This window comes from Moschus berezovskii, chromosome 27, assembly GCF_049115385.1.
Source record: "Moschus berezovskii isolate FMDL1 chromosome 27, NW_MosBer_1.0, whole genome shotgun sequence".
NCBI classification, from domain to species: domain Eukaryota; kingdom Metazoa; phylum Chordata; class Mammalia; order Artiodactyla; family Moschidae; genus Moschus; species Moschus berezovskii.
Genome location: NC_142486.1, coordinates 1739906 through 1766622, shown reverse-complemented (window position 1 = coordinate 1766622; position 26717 = coordinate 1739906). Strand labels below are relative to the sequence as shown.

The window sequence follows — 26717 nt, the reverse complement described above, 5'->3', positions numbered from 1 at the left end:
ACACACACACACACCTCCTCACACATACACACACACACACACACACCCCTCCTCACACATACACACACACACACACACACCCCTCCTCACACATACACACACACACACACACCTCCTCACACATACACACACACACACCTCTCCCAACACACATACACACACCTCCTCACACATACACACACACACACCTCCTCACACATACACACACACACACACCTCCTCACACATACACACACACACACCTCTCCCGACACACATACACACACCTCCTCACACATACATACACACACACCTCCTCACACATACACACACACACACACCTCCTCACACATACACACACACACACACCTCTCCCGACACACATACACACACCTCCTCACACATACGCGCACACACACACACACACCTCCTCACACATACACACACACACACACCTCCTCACACATACACACACACACACACACCTCCTCACACATACACACACACACACACACACACCTCCTCACACATACACACACACACACACCTCCTCACACATACACACACACACACACACACACACCTCCTCACACATACACACACACACCCCTCCCCGGAAGCAAAGGGTTTCCCACTGTCAAAGGGAGTCTCTTCTCTGAAACACAGTCGGAGTGATCAGAGTCATTTTATTTTTCAGCCTGTCCTTGCAGAACTTCTGTAATCTAAGAATCTTCACAAAAATTCTAAAGCCTACCATAAATGGGCTGTTACTCAGAAAGTCAGTCAGTATCTTTCACTTACATGATGTTTTTGTAGAATGTGAGTGGGCCCCATGGGGTTTTGTCTGTGGATTAAAATGTGCCTACGGCTCCCTCTTTATAAAGTTGTAAGGAAGAGGCCATGGTGGCCCCCCACACTGGGAGATCACAGCCAAGCGTGGGAGCAGGCCTGGACATGAAGCAGCTGGCAGAGACCCCCAGAGGAAGCGCGCCGCCCACCCGCCATCCGGGGAGAGAGCGCTCCGGGCAGAGGGAACCAGGACTGGGGGGCCCCCGAGGCTGGGGTGTGCCCGGGGTCAGCGTGGGCAGAGCGGGCAGGCAGTCCGACGGGGTGGTGGGGAGGGGGAGACGTCACGGGGTCCCGTTGGCTGTGCTGAGGGTGTGCAGTGAGAAGCAAGACCACTCAAGCTTTAGAAGGACGGCTCTGGTGGGAGCACGGTCGGGGCTGGGGCGGTGGGGGGCGGGCCAGAGTCGGGCTGGGGGTCCCCGGGAGGACTGCAGGCATCCAGCACGTTCTGTCGGACGTTTGACGAGGTGGACATGGTCCTTTGTCATCTGACCAGCCTCGGCTCTCACCCCCGTGAAGGGGAGGTAATTATGCCAGCTCGCGGTTGTCCTAGGACCTGGAGGCTTGGTGCCCACCAGGTTTGTGCCCAACGTGGTGAGGGTTCAGTGCGCGCTGTTTTCTTTCAACTGCTGTTGCAGCCTTTCTCCCCAGAGGCAACCGCTGTCGTCAGTTTCGTATGCATTTAACCTGCGGTTTTATGCTTTCACTCCCCGTGTTCGTGTCCGTGGTGAGCATATAGAGTTCATGTGTTTCTGTAAGAGTTTACTTAAACGGCGCCATTTTGGGTGGATCGTTTAAAACGCTGGCTTGCTCAGCAGTGTGTTTTTGCCTTCTGTGTACGTTGGTACCTACACGTCTAGCTGGTTCATTGTAACCCTCGCAGTCATTACCATGGTTTGTAATCTGCTCCCTCCTCGCCCACGCTGGGTTGCTTTTTGTTTCCACTACGACTGGCAGTGCCTGTCTGGGCCGTGTCTGCGGTGCCCAGCAGCCGGACTGTGTGCTTGGGTGTGGACTTGGTGGGTCACTCCTATGCTTCCTTACTGGATATCGTTGATCCCAGCGTTACTGGAGCGTTGCTTCTCAAACGTGTCCAGTATTGCTTCTCACGGGAAGTCTTACTGAGCCGGGAAGCTGTGGTCCTTACTTCAGATAATGACAAATCGCCATGTGTGTGTCCAAGTTGAGTGCGTGCTGTGGATGGGAGCAGAGGTGTGAGAGGCACATGCCCAGGGTTTGCTTTAATCAGGAATCTAGAGGCTCCCAGACGTGGAAACGATAGCTGTGAAGGAAGACGTCTGTCCTGACAGACCTCCAGGAGCAGGGGGCTCTGCCCGGGGTCCAGGGAGCACCGGGCTCCGTCCGGAGAGGGTGAGAGCAGGAGAAGCCTGGTGGAGCCTCTCCGGGGTTCTGCAGGAAGGAGGGGGCAAGGCAGGGCAGCAGCCTGGGCTGGAGGGTGTGCTGGGCGCCCGCTTTGGGCCGTCCTGCTCGGGACCAGTCCAGACCTGAGGGCTTCTGCTGCCTGGAGGGTAGGGGCTGAGGGAGAGCTGGTTCTGGGCTGCTGGGTTCACCCGGGAGGGGCAGTCTCTCCAGGATCAGCACAGCTCCCGAGATGTCAGAACACCACCATGCAGAAGGTAGAAGACGCGGACGACACGAGAAGCCATGCAGGTGCCCGCGCAGCAAGAGAGCAGAGGCCCACCAATCAATTTTGTTGATAATTTCACAATACTAGAACAGCGACAGTTGAGTAAAATTGTTTACAATACAGGTAACTGTTGAACGGGACTCCTTTGTGGGGGATAGCATTTCACTTAATAGAGTTGTGTTATCACTGTTGAATCAAATGCGGATGCCCGTCTCTGAGAGCCACACTTAGCTCACAAGCCACACGCAAGCAGGAGACAGGACGGATCTGGGCTGCAGGCCTTACTGTGCTGACCTGCCCCCACGCCCCCCCAGTGCGGACACACAGCCCAGGTGTCTGCCTAGTCCTGCTCTGGGGCCAGGGGTCTGCTTTCAGGCCGGGCAGCGGCGCCTCCCCTAGTGGCTCTCAGATGCGGGAGGAACTTTGATCTCACCCCTTGGTCCTGTGACGTGCAGGCTGCTCTCCAGAGTGTGTCTCACAAGAATATGGAGCCCCCGGGGGACCTTGGGTAAAGGTGAACGCCGGAGCAGTTTGCCAGCAGATGCGAACGGTTTTCTGAAGTCTGTCTGCTCTCTGCTGTGTGATGAGGCGCGTGTTAGCAGAGTCCTCCAGGCCATTTGCTTCTTGACTGACTGTGGAAGAGCCTCGCCTTTAAGCATGGGTGAACTGACCACCCAGAAAGCCACCGTCCCAGATGGGCCATTTCTGAGTTGACCCTGGCAGATTTTCAAAGGTTGTTTGATAAAAAATGACTCTCTGACGTTAAATTTCTCCTGCTTCTGAACTACATTTGATAATCAAACTGCAGTCAAGGAGAAAACCCAAGCGACCCCCAGAAGCCTCCCTGCCTCTCTCACGAATGACCTGACCCGACCCCCTTGGCCTCACCTTCCCCTCGCTCACCACGCTCCGTGTCCCTCTGACGTCACAGTTTCTCAAAACTGCGAAGTTCAGGGCCCCCGCTTCCTGTCCACTCGGAACACTCACCCTGCCGCTTAGCGAGTGGCCGGCCCATCCCTGTGGTCAAGTCAGCGTGCGTGGCTCCTCAGTAGCCTTCCCCGTCGGCCCTGCTGACACAGCCTCCTTCCCCTTCTCTCCACAGGGTATTTCACAGGGTTTTTCACATTTCTCTCTGTGGGAAGCATTTTAGGATAGTCCTCGGCTCCCAGGAACCTCCACGTGGGCAGGGGCCCGCCGTCCCGTCTCTGCCATGTCCTTGGTCACCCCCACGGTGCGGGCACCCGGTGTCTTGGGATGAATGGATGGGGCTGATGGGCCTGGTGGAGGGCAGGGTGTTCACTGTCTGTTCGGCTCCAGAAGTAATAAGTTACGGCGTCAAGGGCTGTTCTTGGCGTCCTGGGGCCACCTGAGGTGCGGGTGAGCCCCGTTGGGGACTCCTCCCGAAAGTGTATCACACAGCCTGACGACCATGTGGGGCTGGAAGGCTGTCATCACAAGGACACCGCCGTTGCAGGGTGCTCGACGCAGCCCCCTCAGCTTGTTCCAGGTCCCGTGGCAGGAAGAGGAATCGAGTTTTGCAGTGGGGGCTGTGCTTCCCAGCAGGGTAGTCGAGGGAGGCCTCACTGGGAGGTGATCCTTAAGCACTGAAGACTTTCTGTTTGCAGAAGGAATCCCCTGGAAGCTTCAGGCTGTAACTTCTGAAGCTTCTTACCTGTGAACCTGGACACAGTCGCAAGGGGTCTTTCTTCTGCACCACGGATCATCTTGAGCGCAGGTACGCGGGGCTCCTGAAGCCGAGCTGTGGCCCACACTCAGTGTAGCAGGGGAGCTGCGGGTCCGTGTGTTCTGAGCACAGGCTCGCCGGCAGCCTGGGTGCCGGGTGCCCCCCTCAGGCCCGCGGATGGGCAGGGGCAGCCGGGGCCTCGCCCCTGGACTGGCTGACTCCCCTCGGTGTCCAGCTCTCCAGTTCTGCGCCGCCCGCCCGGGCCCTCCCACCTCTGCCTCTGCGGTCTCTCCATCCAGCCGGGTTCCCTCCAGGCGCAGCAGGCCTGCTGGTCTCTGACCTGTGGCGCACATGCACCTGACCGGGGCTCCCTAGTGCCTGTGACTGTCAGCACACCTCACGGACCAGGGCGGCCGTGTCCTCTGCGACATAAAGCGCCATCCTGTTGAACAAGGGCATTCTCTTTCACCAAAGCTGATAAATCTTGGTAGTTTTTAAACCTCGTTTCATGTTAGAGCTGTACCCTCTTCTTACTTGGGACGAAGCAGTTACACGTTTTTTGTTGTTCTTGGTGTTTTAATTGGCATATAGTTGCTTTAGAGTGTTGTGCTGGTTTCCGCCGTCCGCCAGCCTGAATGGGTCATGATTCTGTGTATGTATCTCCTCCCTCTCGCGCCTGCTTCCCGCCCGATCAGGCATCACAGAGCGGCAGACCGGGCTCCCTGTGTTGTCCCCACTCACCAGCCGTTTTACACATGGCCGCGTACAGACGCCACCGCCACTCTCAGCCCCACCTCTCCCTCCCCTGCTGCGTCCACCAGACTCTTCTCTACGTCTGCGTCTCCATTCCTTCGCTGTAAATAGGTTCATTGGTCCTGTGTTTCTAGATTCCATATAGACGCGTTCAGTTCAGTTCACTCGCTCAGTCGTGTCCGACTCTGCAACCCCATGAACCACAGCACTCCAGGCCTCCCTGTCCATCACCAACTCCCGGAGTTCACTCAAACTCATGTCCACAGAGTCGGTGATGCCATCCAGCCATCTCATTCTCTGTCGTCCCCGTCTCCTCCCGCCTCCAATCCCTCCCAGCATCAGAGTCTTTAGTATTGGAGTTTGAGCTTTAGCATCAGTCCTTCCAATGAACACCCAGGACTGATCTCCTTTAGAATGGACTGGTTGGATCTCCTTGCAGTCCAAGGGACTCTCAAGAGTCTTCTCCAACACCACAGTTCAAAAGCATCAATTCTTCGGCAATCAGCTTTCTTCACAGTCCAACTCTCACATCCATACATGACTACAGGAAAAACCATAGCCTTAACTAGACGGACCTTTGTTGACAAAGTAATGTCTCTGCTCTTTAATATGCTATCTAGGTTGGTCATAACTTTCCTTCCAAGGAGTAAGCATCTTTTAATTTCATGGCTGCAGTCAGCATCTGCAGTGATTTTGGAGCCATAAAGTCTGACACTGTTTCCACTGTTTCCCCATCTATTTCCCACGAAGTGATGGGACCAGATGCCATGATCTTAGTTTTCTGAATGTTGAGCTTTAAGCCAACTTTTTCACTCTCCTCTTTCACTTTCATCAAGAGGCTTTTTAGTTCCTCTTCACTTTCTGCAATAAGGGTGGTGTTATCTGCATATCTGAGGTTATTGATATTTCTCCCGGCAATCTTGATTCCAGCTTGTGCTTCTTCCAGCCCAGCATTCCTCATGATGTACTCTGCATAGAAGTTAAATAAGCAGGGTGACAATATACAGCCTTGACGTATTCCTCTTCCTATTTGGAACCAGTCTGTTGTTCCGTGTACAGTTCTAACTGTTGCTTCCTGACCTGCATACAGGTTTCTCAAGAGGCAGGTCAGGTGGTCTGGCATTCCCATCTCTTTCAGAATTTTCCACAGTTTATTGTGATCCACACAGTCAAAGACTTTGGCATAGTCAATAAAGCAGAAATAGATGTTTTTCTGGAACGCTCTTGCTTTTTCCATGATCCATCGGATGTTGGTAATTTGATCTCTGGTTCCTCTGCCTTTTCTAAAACCATCTTGAACATCTGGAAGTTCACGGTTCACGTATTGCTGAAGCCTGACTTGGAGAATTTTGAGCATTGCTTTGCTAGCGAGTGAGATGAGTGCAATTGTGCGGTAGTCTGAGCATTCTTTGGCATTGCCTTTCTTTGGGATTGGAATGAAAACTGACCTTTTCCAGTCCTGTGGCCACTGCTGAGTTTTTCAAATTTGCTGGCATATTGAGTGCAGCACTTTCACAGCATCATCTTTTAGGACTTGAAGTAGCTCAACTGGAATTCCATCACCTCCACTAGCTTTGTTCGTAGTGATGCTTCCTGAGGCCCACTTGACTTCACATTCCAAGATGTCTGGCTCCAGGTGAGTGTTGACACCATTGTGATTATCTTGGTCGTGAAGATCTTTTTTGTACAGTTCTTCTGTGTATTCTTGCCACCTCTTCTTAATATCTTCTGCTTCTGTTGGGTCCATACCATTTCTGTCCTTTATCAAGCCCATCTTTGCATGAAATGTTCCCTTGGTATCTCCAGTTTTCTTGATCAGATCTCTGGTCTTTCCTATTCTGTTGTTTTTCTCTTACTTCTTTGCATTGATCGCTGAGGAAGGCTTTCTTATCTCTCCTTGCTGTTCTTTGGAGCTCTGCATTCAGATGTGTATTGTTAATATTCAATATTTATCTTTCTCTTTCTGACTTACTTCACTCTGTACAGCAGGCTCTAGGTTCACCCACCTCACTGCCGCTGACTCAGATGTGTTCCTTTTATGGCTGAGTACTGTTCCGTTGTATGCCCGTCCCCACGCCTTCTTTACCCGCTCTTCTGTCTGTTGATGGACAGGTTGCCTCCGCGTCCTCGCTGTTGTAAGTGCTGCAGTGAGTGCTGGGGGCCGTGTGTCTGGACTGCGGTGCTCTCGGGTATGTGCCCGGTAGTGGGACTGCTGGGTCATGCGACAGGTTTATTCCAAGTGTGTTAAAGAATCCCCATACTGCTCTCCATAGTGGCGGTACCAAGCTTGCCTCCCTCCCAACAGTGCTGTGGGACTCCCTTTTCTCCACACCTCGTCCAGCATTCACTGTTTGTAGCTTTTTCTTTACTCTTTATTTATTTGGCTGCTTTGGGTCATAGTTGGGGCAGGAGGGACGTTTGTGGCCTCGCGTGGGACCTTCCCTCATGGCACAGGGACTCTCCAGCTGTGGTGACGGGCTCAGCTGGCGGCACTCGGGCTGCGCTGCCCCGAGGCGTGGGGGAGGGATCTTAGTCCCTGCCAGGGACGGAACCCTGTCCCCTGCACTGCAAGGCAGGCTCCTGACCACTGGACCGCCAGGGAGCTCTCTTGGTTTTCGTTGATGGCCGTTCTGGTTGGTGTGAGGTGATACCTCACTGTCGTTTTGATTGTAACGAACAGTGTTGAGCGTCTTTTCATGGGTTTATTGGCCATCACAGTTAGACTTTAAGACTGACTTTAGTTAAAGTTAGACTTTAAGCCTTTTGCTTTTTATGCGTGTGATTTATCGTCAAACCCACCTAAAAATGCTGAGTGACTACTTCGTTTGCCGACTTTACCATTAGTTACGAGGAGAGGTTTTGAGGGGTTTGCCTTTTTTCTGTACTCCCCCCATGATCAGGGTGGAGCTCGGTGCTCCTGATAAATGCCTGTACATTCGTGTGACTGCGGTGGAGGCCGTCGACACTGGGAGTGCCCGTCGGGGGCGTGAGGTTCCCCGGTCTGAGCCAGTTACCGCCGTCTGAAGACTCTCTTGTAGTATCTAAGCAGCTTTACAGGAAAAAGAAAGTAAGCTAAGGAAAACACCGTCTGAATGATTTATCATAATTCTGAGGAAAAGCAGATGTGGGTCCTTAAGGAAGTATTCTTCCTTGAAGACCGAGACTAGTTTCTTTCCCAGAATTAGTAACAGGGATTATTGACTCCGCTTGCAGGGTGCTGGCAAAGATGCACCGAAGTACTGGTCCTCTCGGGCGCTTGGGAGCTTGTTGTTTCCTCACGAAGTGGAGGTGTCGCGTTGCTGGCGAAACTTCCAGGAGGTTCCGTCCCACTCTGAGTAACTGGAGCTCTAGGGGTGAAACGTCAGATCTCCTTTGCTTTTTCATGTGGGAGCAAAATGTGACGTCACCTGGTTCTGCATGGAAGGCGCTTTTTAGGAAGTGGGCCCTGGTGTTGGGTGTGACCTGCAGGACTGTCCTTGAACCGTCAGCGGAGTCCACGTGACGGAGCCTCTGTTTTGTGTGTGTACTTTTTTGACCAGAATTAGAAGCCAGCGTTGCAGCCCTCGGTGAGGGCTGGCGGAACAGAAGCGAATCCAGTGCGGCTCCTTGGGAGCCCGTCGAGAGAAGGGAAGTCTCAGCCTACAGTCTTCTCTGCTGCTTTAGCGCCTGTGGAGTACGGGCGGTGCACGTTCAGGTACGTGCGTCGTAGTTGGAGGTCTCGCCTCAGATGGCGTTTTAAGAAGTCTGTGTAGTAAACACAAGTTTGGTAATAGTCACTCTTCAGAGTTGTCTGTAAAGTTTGAGCACTGTGAAGCTGCCCTTGAGTGCTGAACGGGGGCCCAGGCTGTGTTCCTGAAGGGTGTATGATTCACCTCCGAGCCCAGGCCTGGCCCTGTGGGGGCGGGGGACGGAAAGCAGCGCCGGTGGGAGCTGGGCCTCCCTTTCAGGGTCTGTTGGTACCGCCCGGCCGCTGGGGCCCCTGCAGGCCCGGCCCAGGGACTCGGGCTGTGCCCTCCTCCAGTTCTAACTTCCTGCGGCTGTGGAGGAGGGAGCCCTCGCTCGCCTGCACGAGAAGCCCGTCTCTTCTAGAACCACACCTGCTGGTGACACAGGCTGAGCTGCTGCCCCGTGTCCCGGTGCGTGACAGCCTCCAGGCCCGCTGCCCCGGTTCTGTTTTTTTTCCTTACTCTCTTTCTAGCGATCGCTAGGATCTGTCTTGCCAGATGCAGATTCTTCTTATTCTCCGTAGGATCCCGAGCCAGGTTCCTCCCAAAGGAGGTGACATGGCTATTATTGTTACTTCTACCATTTGACCTTCGCAGCAAACCCTGAAATTGTGAGCTCCGTATTTCACGAGGGATCCCCTCCGCTTCTGGGGTTGGTCCCTTTCTGAGGTTAGAACGTCTCCCTGCAAGGACAGGACACTGTTTGTTGCGCCTGCTGAGGGAGATGGCCTCATGCTGGAGGCTGCTGCACATCCAGGGAGCTTTTAAAGACTTGCTTGTGCCTCATTGTAACATCCATGCGCGTTTAAGAAAAGCGACACACACACACATGTGTGAACCGTGTGCGTCTGTTTAAACTGTTACCCTGCGGATTTCATTGACTCGTTACAGTCATTTAGGCTGTTGCTTTGGTTGAACTTCTCCTCTAAACCGGCTTTTCCTCTTTGCCGTACCAAAACGAGATAGTTTTAAAAGGAACTTTCCACACCCATTTTGTAACTAAATTGCTTTCAAATAAAGAATGGGCCAATATTAATTTATTAACCTCAATGTTGATTGCTCACGTGTGAGATTTCCAGTGAGAAGGGACTTGGAATGACTAGTGATGTTCAGGTTGCGTCTTTTTTTAGACCAGTCTTGGCACAAGGCGAATCTGATTGTTGGCATCCGGTATCTATTGCCTCGGGTACTCCTTGCTGCAGCCTGAGAGGTAGGAAGGGTGGTTCATCCTGGCTTAGCAAGCAAGGAACCCAAGACCGCTGAGCTCCTCCTGTCGACAGCCGTAGATCTGTGTGCAGCCCTGGAGGTTTGGGGTGAGCAAACCAGACAGGGGAGCCTGTCCTCAGGGGCTGCTCATTCCGGCAGGGGAGAAATGGAGCAAGCCAGGCGGTGAGTAACTGCCGGGCCCATTCACTGGGCAGCAGTAAGTGCTTGAGAAAGAGAAAGCAGGGGAGGGTGGGAAGGGCAGGTGGTGGTTAAGGCGGCCGGGGACAGCCTTGCTGAGCTGACATGGAGTAGAGGCTCGGAGGGGACAGGAGCGGGCCCTGTGCATGTCTGGGGCAGGAGGGTCTTGGGCCTTCTGGGCTTTTCCTGTAATAAGAAAGGGCCCCGTGGGGTTTGGGCAGAGGGCACCGTGACCTTATTCTGAGAAGAGACTGTAGACGTGAGGGCCAGTCGGAAGGTTTGCCGCGATCCAGGTGAGAGATGCTGGCGGCTGGCCCAGAGCCATCACCGAGGGAGTGGCAGGAAGCGTGGGGATGGGGCCTGTTTCGAAGGCAGTGCCAGGGCGCCTGCTGACAGCGGGGCGGGTGGTGTTTATTCTTCCTGGTGGAGCCCCGTGGCCGGGGTTCCAGCTTGTCCAGCGCACCCTCTCTGGACCCCTTGTGAATGTGGGCCTACTGGGGCGGGTGCCAGCCTGCAGGGGGCGGCGCGGGCTCTGGGGGCAGGCTGGTCTCTTGGTCCCAGCCTCAGCCCCTCAGAGGGAACTGAAGCCACTTTCGAAAGGCACCAAGGTGGCAGAGCCCGCATCCTGCCAAGTCTGCTACGGACCTATGCCGCTGCGTGTGGTCTCTGCACCCGTGTCGGAGGCCACGGCGTGTCCTGTCCACGTCTGTATGAGTGAGAAGGGGATGCATGAGCGTGGAGTGTGCGGTGCAAATCAGTTTATCTAGCAGTGCCGTCCAACAGAACTATAATGTGAGTCAAGTACGTACTTTAGATTAGCCACATTGAGGAAGGGAGAGGAAACATAAGTTTATGGTAACACTTTAAGAACTTGAACTATCCAAACTGTTATAATTTCAGGAGGTTCCTAACTTGCAGGTGTATAATTTCAACCTGTGATCAGTATTAAAAGACAAAATACATGTATCTTTCGCAGTGAGTCTCTGAAGTCCAGTCTCTGAACTAACACTCCTCAGTTCAGACTGGCCACGACCCTCTGCTCAGCGGCCACGGGTGGCTGGGGGCGCCTGCGTCGGGCAGGACAGCCGCAGGCTGTTCCGAGTCTGTGCTGCCAGGACAGTGTGTGAGGGTTTTCACTGTCCAGAGACTGAAGGAGAATCTGAACTTTCTCCGTGTCCTCTCATTTAGCCAGGCATGCCGCGTATCCCATGCTTCTAGCTTAATTATGGCTTTAAAAAAAAACAAACTTCTGGAGAGCACCAGAAACGCTGGGTCATGGAAGGTCATGGATGGTTCTGGCCCCGGCGCCTGCTGTCAGCTGTGTGAGAAACGGGCAACGGACAGAAACAAGTCTCCCTCGTGCCTCTTTTGTGCCCTTATCTCCCCAGACACCCCCCATAGAGGAAGAGAATGGAGGAGGAAAAGCACGTGCTTTAGAGTCTGCGAGTCACCCTCGACAGCTGGGTGGCTGAGCTTCCGTTTTCTCATCTGTAAAGTGGGCACAATCCTGCACACTCAAACTGTCACGAAGATGAAATGAGCTCTCACACACCCATCCGTGGCACCTTTCCGTATATACGCGTATCTGTCTTAACTGAAATGGGGATTCTGTAAAGCCTTTACCCTTCCTGTTTACCATTTATTCAGGTATTTACTACTGTATTTTTATTTTAAAAATTCTCACTAAATCATTCCATCCATAGTATTGAGTCCCAGCTTGACTCTAGATGGCCCTGAACACAGTGTATTAAGCCATGTTACCTGTTTGTAGTATTTACGGGCCTTTTTCCTCTTGGAATGACATTTAGTATTTATTTAGTCTTAAGTTTATGTAATATTTTCTGCCCTCAGCAAGAAGGCTTCACTTCCCGCCATGCACCTCTGTTTGTCTTTGTAACATTTAGTGAGATGTTTAGTCGAGTAGCTTCTGGCTCATGTGCCTGGACAGGTGGATGACACACGGTGGCCGGTGTTTGGCGTGTGGCTCCAGGAGTCGATTTCACAACCCCTCACGTCCTGAGGTCTGAAATTTAGCATGGCTTTTCACATTCCAGTTTAGAAGATACAAGGAATTCTTCACTGCTGTGGAATTCCTTTCTTTCTTTTTTTTTTTTAACTTATAGGGGAACCAGCCTTTCCTAGGCAACAAAGGAAAAAAAAAGCTGATGGTGCTAATTTACTTCTCTGTGCTAATTTGCTTCTCTGTGCTAATTTACTTCTGCTTCCTACACCTGGAGTTTTCCTTGAAACGTGGCCTTGGATCTCCCATTGCCCTGTTACATTTAATTTGTCATAAACTTCCCCGAACCTCGCCCCTCGTCAGCCCTCCCATGCTCTCTGCCTCTGGAACTCACCTCGCTGTGTGTCTCTGCAGGGAGAGCCTGGCCGCCCCTGCTGACCACCCTCCCCCGCCTCACTTGCTCCTTCCCATCTCCGAGTCTGCAGGCAGAGCCCTGCTCCTTCCCAGAGCCTTGCCTGCTCCCAGTGTCTCCCAGAGAGTAAATTCCAGACTGCCTTAGCTCACAGCAGTCTGGCTTAACCTGCTCCCCTCGCTGATGTGATGCTTCCCACTGTCCCGCGGCCCTTCTCCCACCCCCACCCCCCATGGTGGTCTCCATCTCCAGCCCGCGCTAAAGATGCTCTGGCCCACTTCTGGGACAGTGCTGCGAGCTCAGAGCAGGCGCCACATGGAGCGCCCTTCTGGCCTGTCCCCATTCCCTGGCACAGCTCTCTGCCAGGCCCTCCTGAAGTAGGAGCATGGTGAGGGACAGGCTATGCCATGAGGGCAGAGGTTCGTTCCCAGAACTCCCGGGAGGACGGGCGTGGTGGGGACAGGGCCTGGCCCCTGAGGCCTGCCAGCTCTGTGTCCGGGGCTGATGGCGCTCTGATGGGCCACTTGCTGCACGCCCCTCCCTCCCTCGCTTCTTCTCCGACCTCTAAATTAGAAGGTAGCCTCCACTCCAGCCTCAGAGAAGGCTAAGAGGAGCCGTCTGCCTCTGGTTGCTGGGCTCATTAACTTAAAGAAACGCATCCTGTTTACATTGCTGGCAGCGTCTCTTTTATTTGGACGCTGGCCAAAGGCAAACAACTCTGCCCAGTGGGTTTAAAAAAAACAACAGCAACACAAAAACAGAGCTTTGCAAGTTCTTATGCTGCTTTCTAGTTGGGTGAACATGCAAAACCTTAACATTTTCATGTAGCTTTATTCTGTAGAGAAAGCTCATTTGATCTACTAGCATTTCATGTCTTTCTGAGCTTTAGTATTTATTGTGGGAAGATTTTAGTAAGGAGTGACTAATCTAAAAAGATTTGGTTTGATTAGGGACTAAACTAACAAAATCTATTTTGAAACAAGATAACAGGATTTGTGATTTTTGGTCTTCTTCCAGTAAAACCAAAACCCACCTGCCCCCCCCCACCAAATATATATCTCCAGCAGACAGGGGAGCTGTTCTTTAACTAGAAGCTGAAATTGCTGGATTTATAAGTTGTTTTAAAAATGTGTTCTTCGAACAGTTTAAAGTGTCATATAGTATTGAGATGAAGTCATCAATCTGCTTAGGACTTTAGCTGTTTATATTTGGGTGAGTGAATAAAATGCATGGTTATTGAACAGATTAATACTTCAGTGACACTTACTGAAAGAAGAACTTCTTAAGCAGCCGTTAATGAGACTCAGGTAAATTGTCTTCTGCCTTGTTTGCTTGTGAGTGTGCATAGGCTTTGTGTTTTAGGAAACTGGCCTTTTACTGGAGAAGGTTAGGGCAAGACATTTTATTATTCAGTTATGCCTGCTGTATTAGTATCTTTTAAGACTTAGCAACTCTGTAATGACAGGGAGATACTTATATATATATATATATATATATATAAGATTATCGTTTCTGCAAAATAGTGTGTATATAATAGCATTTCCAAAGGCCCTAAGCTCTTGCTAAAAAGGAAGGAAAACGGGACTCAGATTTTAAGCAGATGTCCCACAGTAGAAAACGTCCCTAGAGCTTGGTTTTGCAGATTCAGAACAAAGTTAGTAGAGAGTGGTTTTTTGACTAGAATAGATCAAAATAAGGGCAGAAGAAAGCTGTCTTTTTTTGTTTTCCCCCTGGATGTCTTTCCCCCTCCAAACGAAGTGAATAAGATACAGAAAATGGACTCTAGCTCACTGGTAGCATTCTAAGTTTGTCGGCAGTTTTGCCAATTTCCCTGGATTTCTAAAAAAAGAAATAAGGGGCCTTTTCTTCGAGTTTGGGTGAAGTTAATTTGGACTGGTTCCAGCTTGCCTGGGTGGCAGCATGCAGTGGGAACACAGGCCGCTTTTGGATACACCAGGTTTTTTTTAAAGCCAAACCTGCGTTCACCCCAATAATTAAGGCAGGCCTTGTCTGCACAGCATTGAAAGCAGTCTTGGTAAACGAGCACTCAGGCCTCTGAGGCCCGTCTGGTTCCCTGCCTTCGCCTCCGACATCAGCTCCTGAGGGAGCAGAGGCTCAGTTGAACCCACAAGTGGGGCCGTGCTCCTCGGGGTGTCTGAGCCCCAAGCAGGCACCTTGTGGTCAGAGCGCATGTGCTGCGTGGGAGTCTTGTGGGCAGGACCATCAAGGGCGGTGGGCGGTGTGGCCGCCTGGCTCGGGGCAGGTGGGGGCTGGGGTCCTGACCCAGCCCCTTGCTGGCCTGGGGGAGGCTTTCTCTGACTCGCCCCGAGGAGCCTGACCCTTTACCTGAAATCTCACCAGTGAAATCCCTGCTCCCTGCTCAGGTGCTTGCTGAAGCGACTGTGTCTCTGCAGGTGGTGGGGAGTTTGGGTTGATGTCTCAGAGAATGCAGGGTCAGGGGAGGCAGGGAGGAAGGCCAGTGGGGGCCTGGTCTGAGTTCTGTTCCCCGCCCTCCAGATGAGTGGGCTCTGATGAGCTGTGGGCACTTGTTGAAATGAACGGGGGCTTCAGAAGCTTCTCTCGGGTCAGTGTTTTCCAGCCTCAGCTCTTCCTACCAGTCTCTCTTCCTTTGGCCTCTAGTAACCTTCTCTTCCTTCATCATGTAATTGGAACATATCCCTAATTGCTAGTTAACTTTTTTTCTTTACTTTTTATTTTGAAATACAGATTCACAGGAACTTGCAAAGACTGCTCAGAGCGGTGTCTCCAGAGTTTCCCCCAGTGGTTACATTTTGTTTAACTAGAGTGCAGCATCAAACCCAGGAGACTGAAGTTGGTCCAGTGTGTGTGATCCTCTGACACATAGTATCACCTGTGTCCTCAGGACACAGACCTGCCCCCAAACCACAGGGAGCTCCCTCCAGCTGCGCAGTCGCAGCCACCTCCTTCCTCTACTGGTCCTCGCCCCCAGGAGCCGCTAGTTTGCTTTCCATCCCCATGGTTTTATCTTTTCAGGAATATTATCTGAACGGAATCACATAGCATGCTTTTTTGAGATCCGTCTAAGTTGCATCCATTAGTGGCCCTCTCTTTTCATCCTTGAATCGTGTTCCGTGGTGCGGGGGTGCCGCGGTTGAACGATTTGTTTATTAAAGTATCAATGCACCAGGGTTGTTTCCACTTTGTGGCTCTTGTGAACGTTGCTGCACAGGGTTTTGTGTGGACATAAATTTTCATTTCTCTGGAATAGACGTACGGTATGCTGCATTGTATGTTAAGTGTAGGCTTTTCTTTCTTTCAGGAAACTGAAAAACTCTTTTCTAGAGTGGCTGTCACATTTTACATCCCCACCAGCAGTGTATTAAGAGATGCATATCTCTGCCTCCTCACCGCCATTTGGCGTTGTCACTGATTTTTCTGTTGTAGCTGTTTTCATAGATGTGGAGTGACGTCTTCTTGTCAGAGCCGTGGCCTGCTCCTCCCTGGTGGCCAGGGAGCTCAGCCATCTTGCCCTCTGCTTGCTGGCTATCTGTGTTGCTGGTGAAACAGCTCTGCGTCTTTGCCCACTTCCCAACTGGATTGTTTTGTTTCTTTAAATTGCTGAGTTTTGAGCATTCTTTATATATTCTAAATATGAGTCGTGTGTCAGATGTGTGGTTGGCAAGTTATTTTCTCCCAGTCCTAAGCTTGTCTTTTTATTCTCTTGAAGTCTTTGGCGAGCAAAAGCTTTAACTTTCATGAAATCCAGTTTATCAGTGTATGATGTGTGTGTTAGTCACTTAGTCGTGTCCCACTGCCGCCCACCAGGCTCTGTCCATGGGGATTTTCTGGGCACGAATACTGGAGTGGGCTGACATGCCCTCCTCCAGGGGATCTTCCCAACCCAGGGGTCATACCAAGGTCTCCTGTACTGCAGGCAGATTCTTTACCATCTGAGCCACCAGGGAAGCCATTTTTCTTTTATGAACCGTGCATTTTGTGTCATGTCTAAGGACTGTTCGCCAAGCTGTGGACTTTGAAGATTTTCTACTATGCTGTAGTTTTATGTTTTGAGTCAGTTCTGTATAAAGCATGAGGTTTAGATCAAGGTTTTGTTTTGATTTTGTTTTTTCTTTGCCTATGGATGTCCAGTTGCTTCAATATCATTAATTAAAAAGGCTGTTCTTTCTCTACGTAATTGCTTTTGGATTTTCAAAAAAAAAAAAAGAAAAAAAGCAGTTGACCATAGTCCTTACATCTGGGTTTTCTGTTGTGTCCCACTGATCTGTGTGCCTAGGCCATCACCAGTACCACACAGTCTTGCTGTGGCAGCTATGTAATAATATGTCTGGAAATTAGATTCCTCCCACTTGATTTTTCTGTTTCAAAACTATTTTAGTTAATCTAATTTGGCCTTGGAGCACGGAATGAAGCAGGGCAAAGGCTAATAGAGTTTTGTCAAGAGAATTCACTGGTCATAGCAAACACCCTCTTCCAACAACACAAGAGAAGACTCTACACATGGACATCACCAGATGGTCAACACCGAAATCAGATTGATTATATTCTTTGTAGCCAAAGATGGAGAAGCTGTATACAGTTAGCAAAAACAAGACCAGGAGCTGACTGTGGCTCAGATCATGAACTCCTTATTGCGAAGTTCAGACTGAAATTGAAGAAAGTAGGGAAAACCACTAGACCATTCAGATATGACCTCAATCAAATCCCTTATGATTATACAGTGGAAGTGAGAAATAGATTTAAGGGACTAGATCTGATAGATAGAGTGCCTGATGAACTCTGGATGGAGGTTCGTGACATTGTACAGGAGACAGGGAACAAGACCATCCCCATGGAAAAGAAATGCAAAAGAGCGAAATGGCTGTCTGAGGAGGCCTTACAAATAGCTGTGAAAAGAAGAGAAGCGAAAAGCAAAGGAGAAAAGGAAAGATATAAGCATCTGAATGCAGAGTTCCAAAGAATAGCAAGGAGAGATAAGAAAGACTTCCTCAGTGATCAATGCAAAGAAATAGAGGAAAACAACAGAATAGGAAAAACAAGAGACCTCTTCAAGAAAATTAGAGATTCCAAGGGAACATTTCATGCAAAGATGGGCTCGATAAAGGACAGAAATGGTATGGACCTAACAGAAGCAGAAGATATTAAGAAGAGGTGGCAAGAATACACAGAAGAACTGTACAAAAAAGATCTTCCCGACCAAGATAGTCACGATAACGTGATCACTGACCTAGAGCCAGACATCTTGGAATGTGAAGTCAAGTGGGCCTTAGAAAGCATCACTACTAACAAAGCTAGTGGAGGTGATGGAATTCCAGTTGAGCTATTACAAGTCTTGAAAGATGATGCTGTGAAAGTGCTGCACTCAATATGCCAGCAGATTTGGAAAACTCAGCAGTGGCCACAGGACTGGAAGAGGTCAGTCTTCATTCCAATCCCAAAGAAAGGCAATGCCAAAGAATGCTCAAACTACCGGACAATTGCCCTCATCTCACACGCTAGCAAAGTCATGCTCAAAATTCTCCAAGCCAGGCTTCAGCAATATGTAAACCGTGAACTCCCAGATGTTCAAGCAGGTTTTAGAAAAGGCAGAGGCACCAGAGATCAAATTGCCAACATCCGCTGGATCATGGAGAAAGCAAGAGAGTTTCAGAAAAACATCTATTTCTGCTTCATTGACTATGCCAAAGCCTTTGACTGTGTGGATCACAATAAACTGTGGAACATTCTGAAAGAGATGGGAATACCAGACCACCTGACCTGCCTCTTGAGAAACCTGTATGCAGGTCAGGAAGCAACAGTTAGAACTGGACATGGAACAACAGACTGGTTCCAAATAGGAAAAGGTGTACGTCAAGGTTGTATATTGTCACCTTGCTTATTTAACTTATATGCAGAGTACATCATGAGGAACGCTGGGCTGGAAGAAGCACAAGCTGGAGTCAAGACTGCTGGGAGAAATATCAATAACCTCAGATATGCAGATGACACTACCCTTATGGCAGAAAGTGAAGAGGAACTCAAAAGCCTCTTGATGAAAGTGAAAGAGGAGAGTGAAAAGGTTGGTTTGAAGCTCAACATTCAGAAAACAAAGATCATGGCATCTGGTCCCATCACTTCATGGGAAATAGATGGAAAAACAGTGGAAACAGTGTCAGACTTTGTTTTTTTGGGCTCCAAAATCACTGCAGATGCTGATTGCAGCCATGAAATTAAAAGACGCTTGCTCCTTGGAAGGAAAGTTATGACCAACCTTGATAGTATATTAAAAAGCAGAGACATTACTTTGCCAACCAAGGTCCGTCTAGTCAAGGCAATGGTTTTTCCCGTGGTCATGTATGGTTGTGAGAGTTGGACTGTGAAGAAGGCTGATCGCCGAAGAATCGATGCTTTTGAACTGTGGTGTTGGAGAAGACTCTTGAGAGTCCCTTATACTGCAAGGAGATCCAACCAGTCCATTCTAAAGGAGATCAATCCTGGATGTTCATTGGAGGGACTGATGCTAAAGCTGAAACTCCAATACTTTGGCCACCTCATGAGACGAGTTGACTCACTGGAAAAGACTCTGATGCTGGGAAAGGTTGGGGGCGGGAGGAGAAGGGGACGACGGAGAATGAGATGGCTGGATGGCATCACCGACTCTGTGGACATGAGTTTGAGTGTACTCCGGGAGTTGGTGATGGACAGGGAGGCCTGGCGTGCTGTGATTCATGGGGTCGCGGAGAGTCGGACACGACTGAGCGACTGAACTGAACTGAACTGACTGAGTGCCTTTCCATATAAATTTCATAATAGTTCTATCTGTATCCATAAAAGATCTTGATGGTATTTTATAGAAATTGTTCAACCTGTATATCAGTTTAGAGAGCATGCCATTATTATATTGATGCTTCCAATCCATGAACATGGTATGCCCCACCATTTATTGGATCTTTGATTTCTTTCATCAACATTTTATAGTTTGCAGCGTACAAGTCCTATGTATGTTTTGTTGGATTTATACCTAAGTGTTTCATTTTTGCGCTTGTGATTGTTAATGGTATTGCATTTTAAATCTCAGCTTCTGGGATCTCCCTGCCAGTCCAGGGGCTGAGACTCCATGCTTCCACTGCAGGGGGCGCAGGTTTGGCCCCTGGTCACAGAGCTGAGGTCCTGCACGCCACGGCACGTCTAAGATTTTACAGTTTTAAATTTCAATTTCCACATGTAAATCTCTAGTATACAGAAAGACATTTTACTTTTGTCAGTTTTCATACCCAGCTACCTTGCTGAATTCACTTGAATTCTAGGAGGTTTTCTTTGATAGATTCCTTGGGATTTTGTACATAGACCATTGTTTCATCTGCAAATAGACTTACTTTTATTTTTTTCTCTCTGATCCATGTGCCTTATATTTCTTTCCCTCACCTCACCGTGGAGCCATGTTGAATAGCAGTGATGAGAGGGAATGTTCTGGTCTTCCCAGTCTTACCTGAAGCACTCAGTCTTCTCCCACTGATTTTTGGTGTTTGCTGCAGAGATTTTTGTCAGTGTTCCTTATCAAGTTAATTCTCTATTCATAGTTTTCTGACAGTTTTTATTATTGGTAATTGCTCAGTTATGTCCAACTCTTTGCAACCCCGTGGACTGTAGCCCGCCAGGTTCCTCTGTCTATGGCATTCTCCAGGAAATAATACAGGAGTGGATTGCTATTCCCTTCTGCAGGGGATGTCTCCGTGACCCAGGGATCAAACCCAGGTCTCCTGCATTGCAGGCAGATTCTCTACCATCTGAGCCAGCAGAGGAGCCCTATTTTTCTTATTAATGGATGTTAATCGTTAAATCCACGTCTATGTCTCCCGGGCCAGGTTCTGAGCTTCAGGAGCTCAGTCCCTGCTTCATCAGCTTTTGTTTTCCTGCAGTGTGTATCTCAGTGCTCTGCCCCGAATAAGCATTAAACGCGTCTGTGGGTCAGAGGGACTGGGCATGGACCCCGAGGCAGGAGCTCACAGGGGCATTTCTAACCCGGCAGTGTGGGCACCGGGTCTGGAGGGGAGGCTGCAGCTACGCTCTGGGTCACCATTCCCCTTCACCTTTCACCTCACCTTTGGTTGCCTTTCGGTAGATGCTCCAGCAGAGATCTGCAGGAGGCAGAACTGGTTGTCTCCTTTGCCCCAGGTTTTTAGAATAACTGCCAACTGAAAGTCACCACTGAGCTCTACACAGTCAATGGGGGAATTGTATGTTACATGACCTGTGCTCCAATAAAGCTGTTCTTTTTCTCAGAAAAGTAAGTGCCAGCTAGGCAGTGATGTCCTGGTGTCCTCTGTGCTGGGGGACAGGGTACTGCTGTCGTGTGCTGGGTCCCCCAGACCGCTCTGAGCCAGCCAAGGCCTTTCCAGATGGCGGGGTGGGGGTGGCCTTGCTGCAGCCCGGGCTCTCCCAGTGCTGGTGCTGCAGGGAGCATTCAGCAGGTCCCCAGCAGAGCCCAGAAGCTTCCGTAGGCACCGCGCTGATCATGCTCAAGCACGGAGCCAAGGGTGATGGACCGGGCCTGCTTCCTGCCCAGGGAGGCGTTGTCCCCGCAGCAGTATTTCCACAGTTTGGCCGCCTTCCCTCATCCTTTTTTAGTTCAGGCCGTTTCTGCACCCTTCTGCCTCTGTCAGTGAGGCGAGGAAAAGGCGGGAAATCCCAACTTTATTTTTAACCAGGAGGAAATCAGCACAACAATGAGACCGGTTCCCCATCCTCCCAGGCACGTCTGAAACGTGACCCGCTCCGCCCAGCTCCCCACTGCGTCTCCCCGCTCTGACCCCTGTGTGTTTACTCCTCTGGGCGGGCGGGGTGTCCTCTGCGGTGGCGGGGCTGCCAGGGCCCGGCGGTGACGGGGCAGCGGGGCTGCAGCTGGAGTTGTCCTCAAACACGGGCTCTTCCAGCGCCGCGGCTTATGCTGTTTTCACATGTCACTTGGAGTGTTTGTGGCAGCTCTTTCCCCAACCTGTCGCCTGCCTCTCAGGACCTTTTCAAATGAGTGATGGCTCAGGGCAGACCTGCGATGTGGTCTGTGCGAGCCTCCGCCTTGACAGTCACGTCCCCGGGAGCGCAGCGCCCCGGGATAGCACAAACCCAGAGCAGACTCTGGCTGCAGGCTTGACAGCTCCTGAGCCACCTGCTTTTATGACCGTCCGTGCCCACGCCACGTTCTCTGCTGCGTCTTGGCCTTCTCAGCACCGTGAAACCCTCTGTCTTTTTTCTTTTCTTTCCCAGGGCTCGAGGGTTCTGGTCGATGCACGAGCCAAGCTCCGTGTTCCTTGGCAGTACTCTGAAGGTCTTTTTTCTTTTCTTTCCCAGGGCTCGAGGGTTCTGGTCGATGCACGAGACAAGCTTGGTATCCCCTGGCAGTACTCTGAAAATGAGAAGCACGGGATGTTCCTCATGGCTTTCGAGAACAAAGCAGGGCTGCCCGTGGACCCCGCCACCTTCCAGCTGTACGTGCCCGCCCTGAGCGCACTCTGGGGGGACTCCGGCATCAGGGAGGCTTTCAGCCGCAGGAGCGAGTTCCAGCTGGTGAGTGAGCCTTCGCTTGGGCACCACGGGCTTAGACCTTGTGGGATTCCCCTTTACAAACTCTGAAAGTTTGTAAACAGGCAAACCATAATTTGCTCTAAATCCTGATATTGAAGATCAGAAATACCCAATGTTAATTAAGCCATGTAAATGGTTCGAGAAGGAACAATATTAATTCATTCAGGCTAGATAAATGTTTCCGGTCAAGGAATATGAAGGATTCTTAAAATACCAAGTGTTGGCATAACTCGAGGAGCTCAAATTTTCTAAGTATCATTCTTCATAGAAAATCAATGCATCCTTAAGAGAACGTCCCAGCTGTGATGTATGGGTCCTGCCCAGCAGACCATGAATGGCCTCAGATGTGTGCCTGGGAAGCACACACGAGCCCTTCCAAGCTGTTCCCCTAGGTTCTTCCCTTTCATTTTCAAGCCTGAAAGTTTCAGAAAGCCTAATCATCTTCGTCACTTAGCTCCATCTAGGATATGAGTCTGTAAACAGAAAGTTTGGGGTGTTAAGCCTGTTTGCATTCCCGTTTTTTCCTAAGTATCCTTCAACGTTAACTGTATACAGAGGCGGATCTGAGGTTTCTCCTGTAACTGGAATACAAGCGCCCGGCTGCTGTGAACACCCCCTCCCTGGGGTATCCAGAAGTCTTACTGCCCTCCACACCCCTCTGCCCCCTGAGAACCGGGATCCCGAGTTTCGCATCACGGGTGCCTTGCCTATCTCTCTGGTGTTGCCATAATAGGTATTTATCTTTTAAAAACAGAGTCTTGAGTTTTCCCTATTCCACACTTGACATAAGAGGTTTCTTGCTGTATGCATTTTTCTGACTCCTGCAGTGTTGTGACGTGTATTTAGGCGGCGTGCATAGCTGTGGTTCTTGCTCCTTCACGGCCGTCTGCTCTTCCACCATGTGGGTGTACTGACTGGATGCACCTGTTCCTTCGTGGGTGTACTTTGGGGTCGTTTCCCGTGTTTTGCTATTAGAAACAAATGCCCCTCGACCTCTCCCGTGCGTCCCCAGGCACCCGTGTCCAGGGGTCTCCAGGACATACACCGAGGAGGGGAACTGGCCGGTTGTAGGGCGTCTGCGCCTGCAGACAGACAGACAGAGTGTGTCCGGTCGTCTTCCGGAGCAGCGGCACCGGCTGTGCCTGTGTCAGCAGCGGAAGCCCCTGTCACTCTCCCTTAGGTGCTGTCCGACATCAGAGGTGCGTAAGAAGCCCCCTTACTGAGGGAGCTGAGATACACCGCATTCCCACAGCGCCTCCTTAGGGCTTGATTGAAATCCCCCTGAGTTATTGGCTGTATGTGTTTCCTCTTCTGGGAAATGCCATCTATGTCTCTTGCTAGTTTTTTACTGTGAGTCCTGTGCCTTTTCCTCCTGTATCTGAGGTGCTCTGCGCAGTCTGCCGGATAATCCCTTCAGTCCGGCTTCCGCCTACTTTTCATCTGACCCCCCACCCTCTCATCTTACACAGTCATCTTGGCACAGCCAGGAAATTGGTGGTGGCACACTGCTCTGAATTAAACTGGAGAACTCATTCAGATTCAGCTGCTTTTCCTCGAATGTCCTCCTCACGAGCCAGGATCGGGCTCCGGAGCCCACCCTGCACTTAGCCCTCGCGTCTCCTGGGTCTCCATCAGGGACAGCCCCTCGATCTCTCCTGGGTCTTCATGACCTTGACACTTTGAAAGAGCATTAGTCAGTCATTTTGTAGAACGTCCATCTTTGGGTCTGCCTGGTGTTTTCTCATCATTAGGATGAGCAAGAAAACCTCTTCTTTTTTGGCAAGAAAACCACTGAAGTGATGCTGTGCATCCTGTCGGAGGTATGAGCTGGCGCTGTGTCCGGTTCCTGGTGGCGGGGGCCTTGATTACTCAGTTAACGTGCTGTTTGCCACGTGTCTCCACTATGATGTCACTGCTGTCCTCTGTTATGAATAAATATTGGGGGGAGGTGCTTTGCGACTCTGCAGATACCCTGCTTCCCTTCAAGCTTTCACCCACGGATTTTAATGTCCATCGGTGGATCTGAGGGATGACATTTTTATAACTTTCATTTTCACACTCACTCTCAAGTTTAAAGATTTAAAGTGAAACAGTCAAATGAACGAGGAGATACAGAAAAGAACTGTTGATATCCTAGCGGCGTGACTGTCAGGCGCAGTGGAGAACGCACAGACTCTAACTGTGAGACGGGCTTAGGTCCCCGCCGCGCGTGCGCTCAGTCGTGTCCGACTCTGCAGCCCGCCAGGCTCCTCTGTCCGTGGGACTCTCCAGGCAAGAGTACTGGAGTGAGTTGCCGCTTCCTTCCCCGGGGGCTCCTCCCGACCCAGAGGCCAAACCTGCATCTCTTGTTGATATCCTAGCGGCGTGACTGTCAGGCGCAGTGGAGAACGCGCAGACTCTAACTGTGAGACGGGCTTAGGTCCCCACCACGTGTGTGCGCTCAGTCGTGTCCGACTCTGCAGCCCGCCAGGCTCCTCTGTCCCTGGGATTCTCCAGGCAAGAGTACTGGAGTGAGTTGCCGCTTCCTTCCCCGGGGGCTCCTCCCGACCCAGAGGCCAAACCTGCATCTCTTGTTAATATCCTAGCGGCGTGACTGTCAGGCGCAGTGGAGAACGCGCAGACTCTAACTGTGAGACGGGCTTAGGTCCCCGCCGCGCATGCGCTCAGTCGTGTCCGACTCTGCAGCCCGCCAGGCTCCTCTGTCCGTGGGACTCTCCAGGCAAGAGTACTGGAGTGAGTTGCCGCTTCCTTCCCCGGGGGCTCCTCCCGACCCAGAGGCCAAACCTGCATCTCTTGTGTCTCCTGCATTGGCAGGTGGGCTCTTGGTCACTGTGCCCCCTGGGAAGCCCTGAGGCTCTCCCCCACCCACATAAACCCACAAACTGAAATGGTCTGGGAAAGAATAGTCTCTTCAGAGCATGGGTGGAAATTGCTGTTATCAGTTGAGAATTTACCCCAGGAGGAAATAGAAACTGCAGAGCTGAGTATTTACAAGCGGCGTTTAATGAGCGTCGCATCTAGGACGTGCGTGCAGTGGGCTGGCTTGTCAGAGCCTCGCCCGTCCTCCTCGCTGGGCACTGTGGTGGGTGCTCTTTTACTGAGCCTCGCCTGTGAGCCGGGCACTCTGCTGAGGTCCAGTTCGGCTTCCTCAAAAAGCTGGTAAGACAGATCCCCAAGCAGATAATCGCCATAGAACGTGCTGAGCAGTGTGACTGAGGGGCGCCCAGCCACACGGTGCATAGCGGGACACGGTGAGTGAGCCCGCCTGACGGGAGGGGCGGCAGGTGTCTGGGGCAGACTGTCCCAGGGCGAGGCGGGATGAGCCGGGCCCTGTAAGGCGTGGGGGGGGTCTCTGCAGGAGTGTGGGCCTGCGCGGCTGGGCGGAGGGGGCCAGAGAGGCTCCGCCCCGCTTGGCAGGCTCCGTGTGCAGGTCACTGGTCCCACCTCCAGCTGCCGTACCTGGTAAAGGAGCTAGGTTAGCTCAGAACGAAGTTCGGGGGGTGGAGGATGAGTGGGAGCTCTGTGTGTGGCTGGCACTGCTTCTCGGGTTTGCCCCCTCCTCGGTGCTGGGTCAGTTCTGGCCTGGCTTTCCCCTGCACAAGGCTGCAGCAGTGCCTACTGCCTTCCCGGAGCCGGGGATGCTGTGCAGGGAGATACCCCTTGGGGCACCCGAGGCCTGGATGAGCGTCCAGCCCTCGCGCTCTGCTGTGGGGCAGGGGGCGGCGAGCGGGACTCCCAGGATCACAGCCCTTGAGCTGCATTTAGCAACTTGCTGTTCCGATGGGCTCGGGTCATCTTTTCTTAAAGGACTGGGCAGCTGCGGGGCACTTTGGTGCCTCTGCCGGAGTCCTCACCTAAATCCTCCTGACTGACTCTGAGCCTGACGTTTACTCGCTCAGGTGTTCGGGGTCCAGCACACGCGGGGCCCATGGGCCCTTCTCTCCGATGCTTTTTGCTTCACACTCTTGTATTATGAGTCACTTTTTCCTTCCTCCAGTTCCTGTTTCACAGTGGCAGGGCACGGTGCTTCCTTGAAAATGTCTTCATCTCCTCGGCTTTGGAAGATGGAATTGGAGATTCAGTTCAGAGGAGGGAAGTCTGTTTCTTTATTTCTGAAAGTCAAGTGATTCTGCTAATTACAGAGACTTTTCTTTTTTCTGTCGTGTTTAGAAGAATTGAGTCTTTGTACCTTTCTCAGAGAGCGCTGGATTGCTAGAACAGGCCGGCTCCGGGGCTGCGTTGAAGAGCGAGAGGAGAGCAGCGGTGTGCACCTCCGCGTGTGTGTGGGTGCTGCTGTCTCAGAAGCGGACGGGCGTGCGGTGTTCAGAGGAAGATGACCCTGTGGCTGAGCGAGGAGCATGCTGCGTGTGAGGAGGATTGCATCGCCTGGCGCCTCCCGACACGAGGTCCACACGCGTTGTCCTCAGGCTTTGTGACATCTGGGGCTTCAATTTCCCAGGGTCACCGCATCAGCTCACACAGTCCCCGTGGTCCTCGCCCACCCCTCACCCGAGGGATATACCCTGTATGGGCCAGAGAAACACGGTTTAAAGTTCTCAGGCTTGGAGCGCTGCTCCAGTGAGGCTGTGGGATGAAGGAGTGCCCAGAACTCCCCTTTCGTCCCTGAGACAGACATCAGCTTGTGCTGTGTGCTGGTTACATCTTTTTAGAGAAGAAAAGAACAAATCGGGCACTTTGCAGAAGGGCTTGACCCCACAGGTTACTGTTCCCTTGGAAAGTTGCCT

General features: G+C 51.4%; 1 protein-coding gene across 2 annotated transcripts in view; it reads left to right on the top strand.

Moving 5' to 3' along the window:
- Nucleotides 1-26717, top strand: part of GNA12 (G protein subunit alpha 12) — a 78855-nt gene that overhangs the window by 21900 nt on the left and 30238 nt on the right. The window contains exon 2 of one of the 2 annotated variants that reach the window (XM_055410411.2): nt 21739-21954. The exons of the other annotated variant lie outside the window; for it this stretch is intronic. Within the exon in view, the coding sequence (XP_055266386.1) occupies nt 21739-21954 (216 nt within the window). The remainder of the gene's footprint in view (nt 1-21738; nt 21955-26717) is intronic. 2 annotated transcript variants of the gene reach the window in all.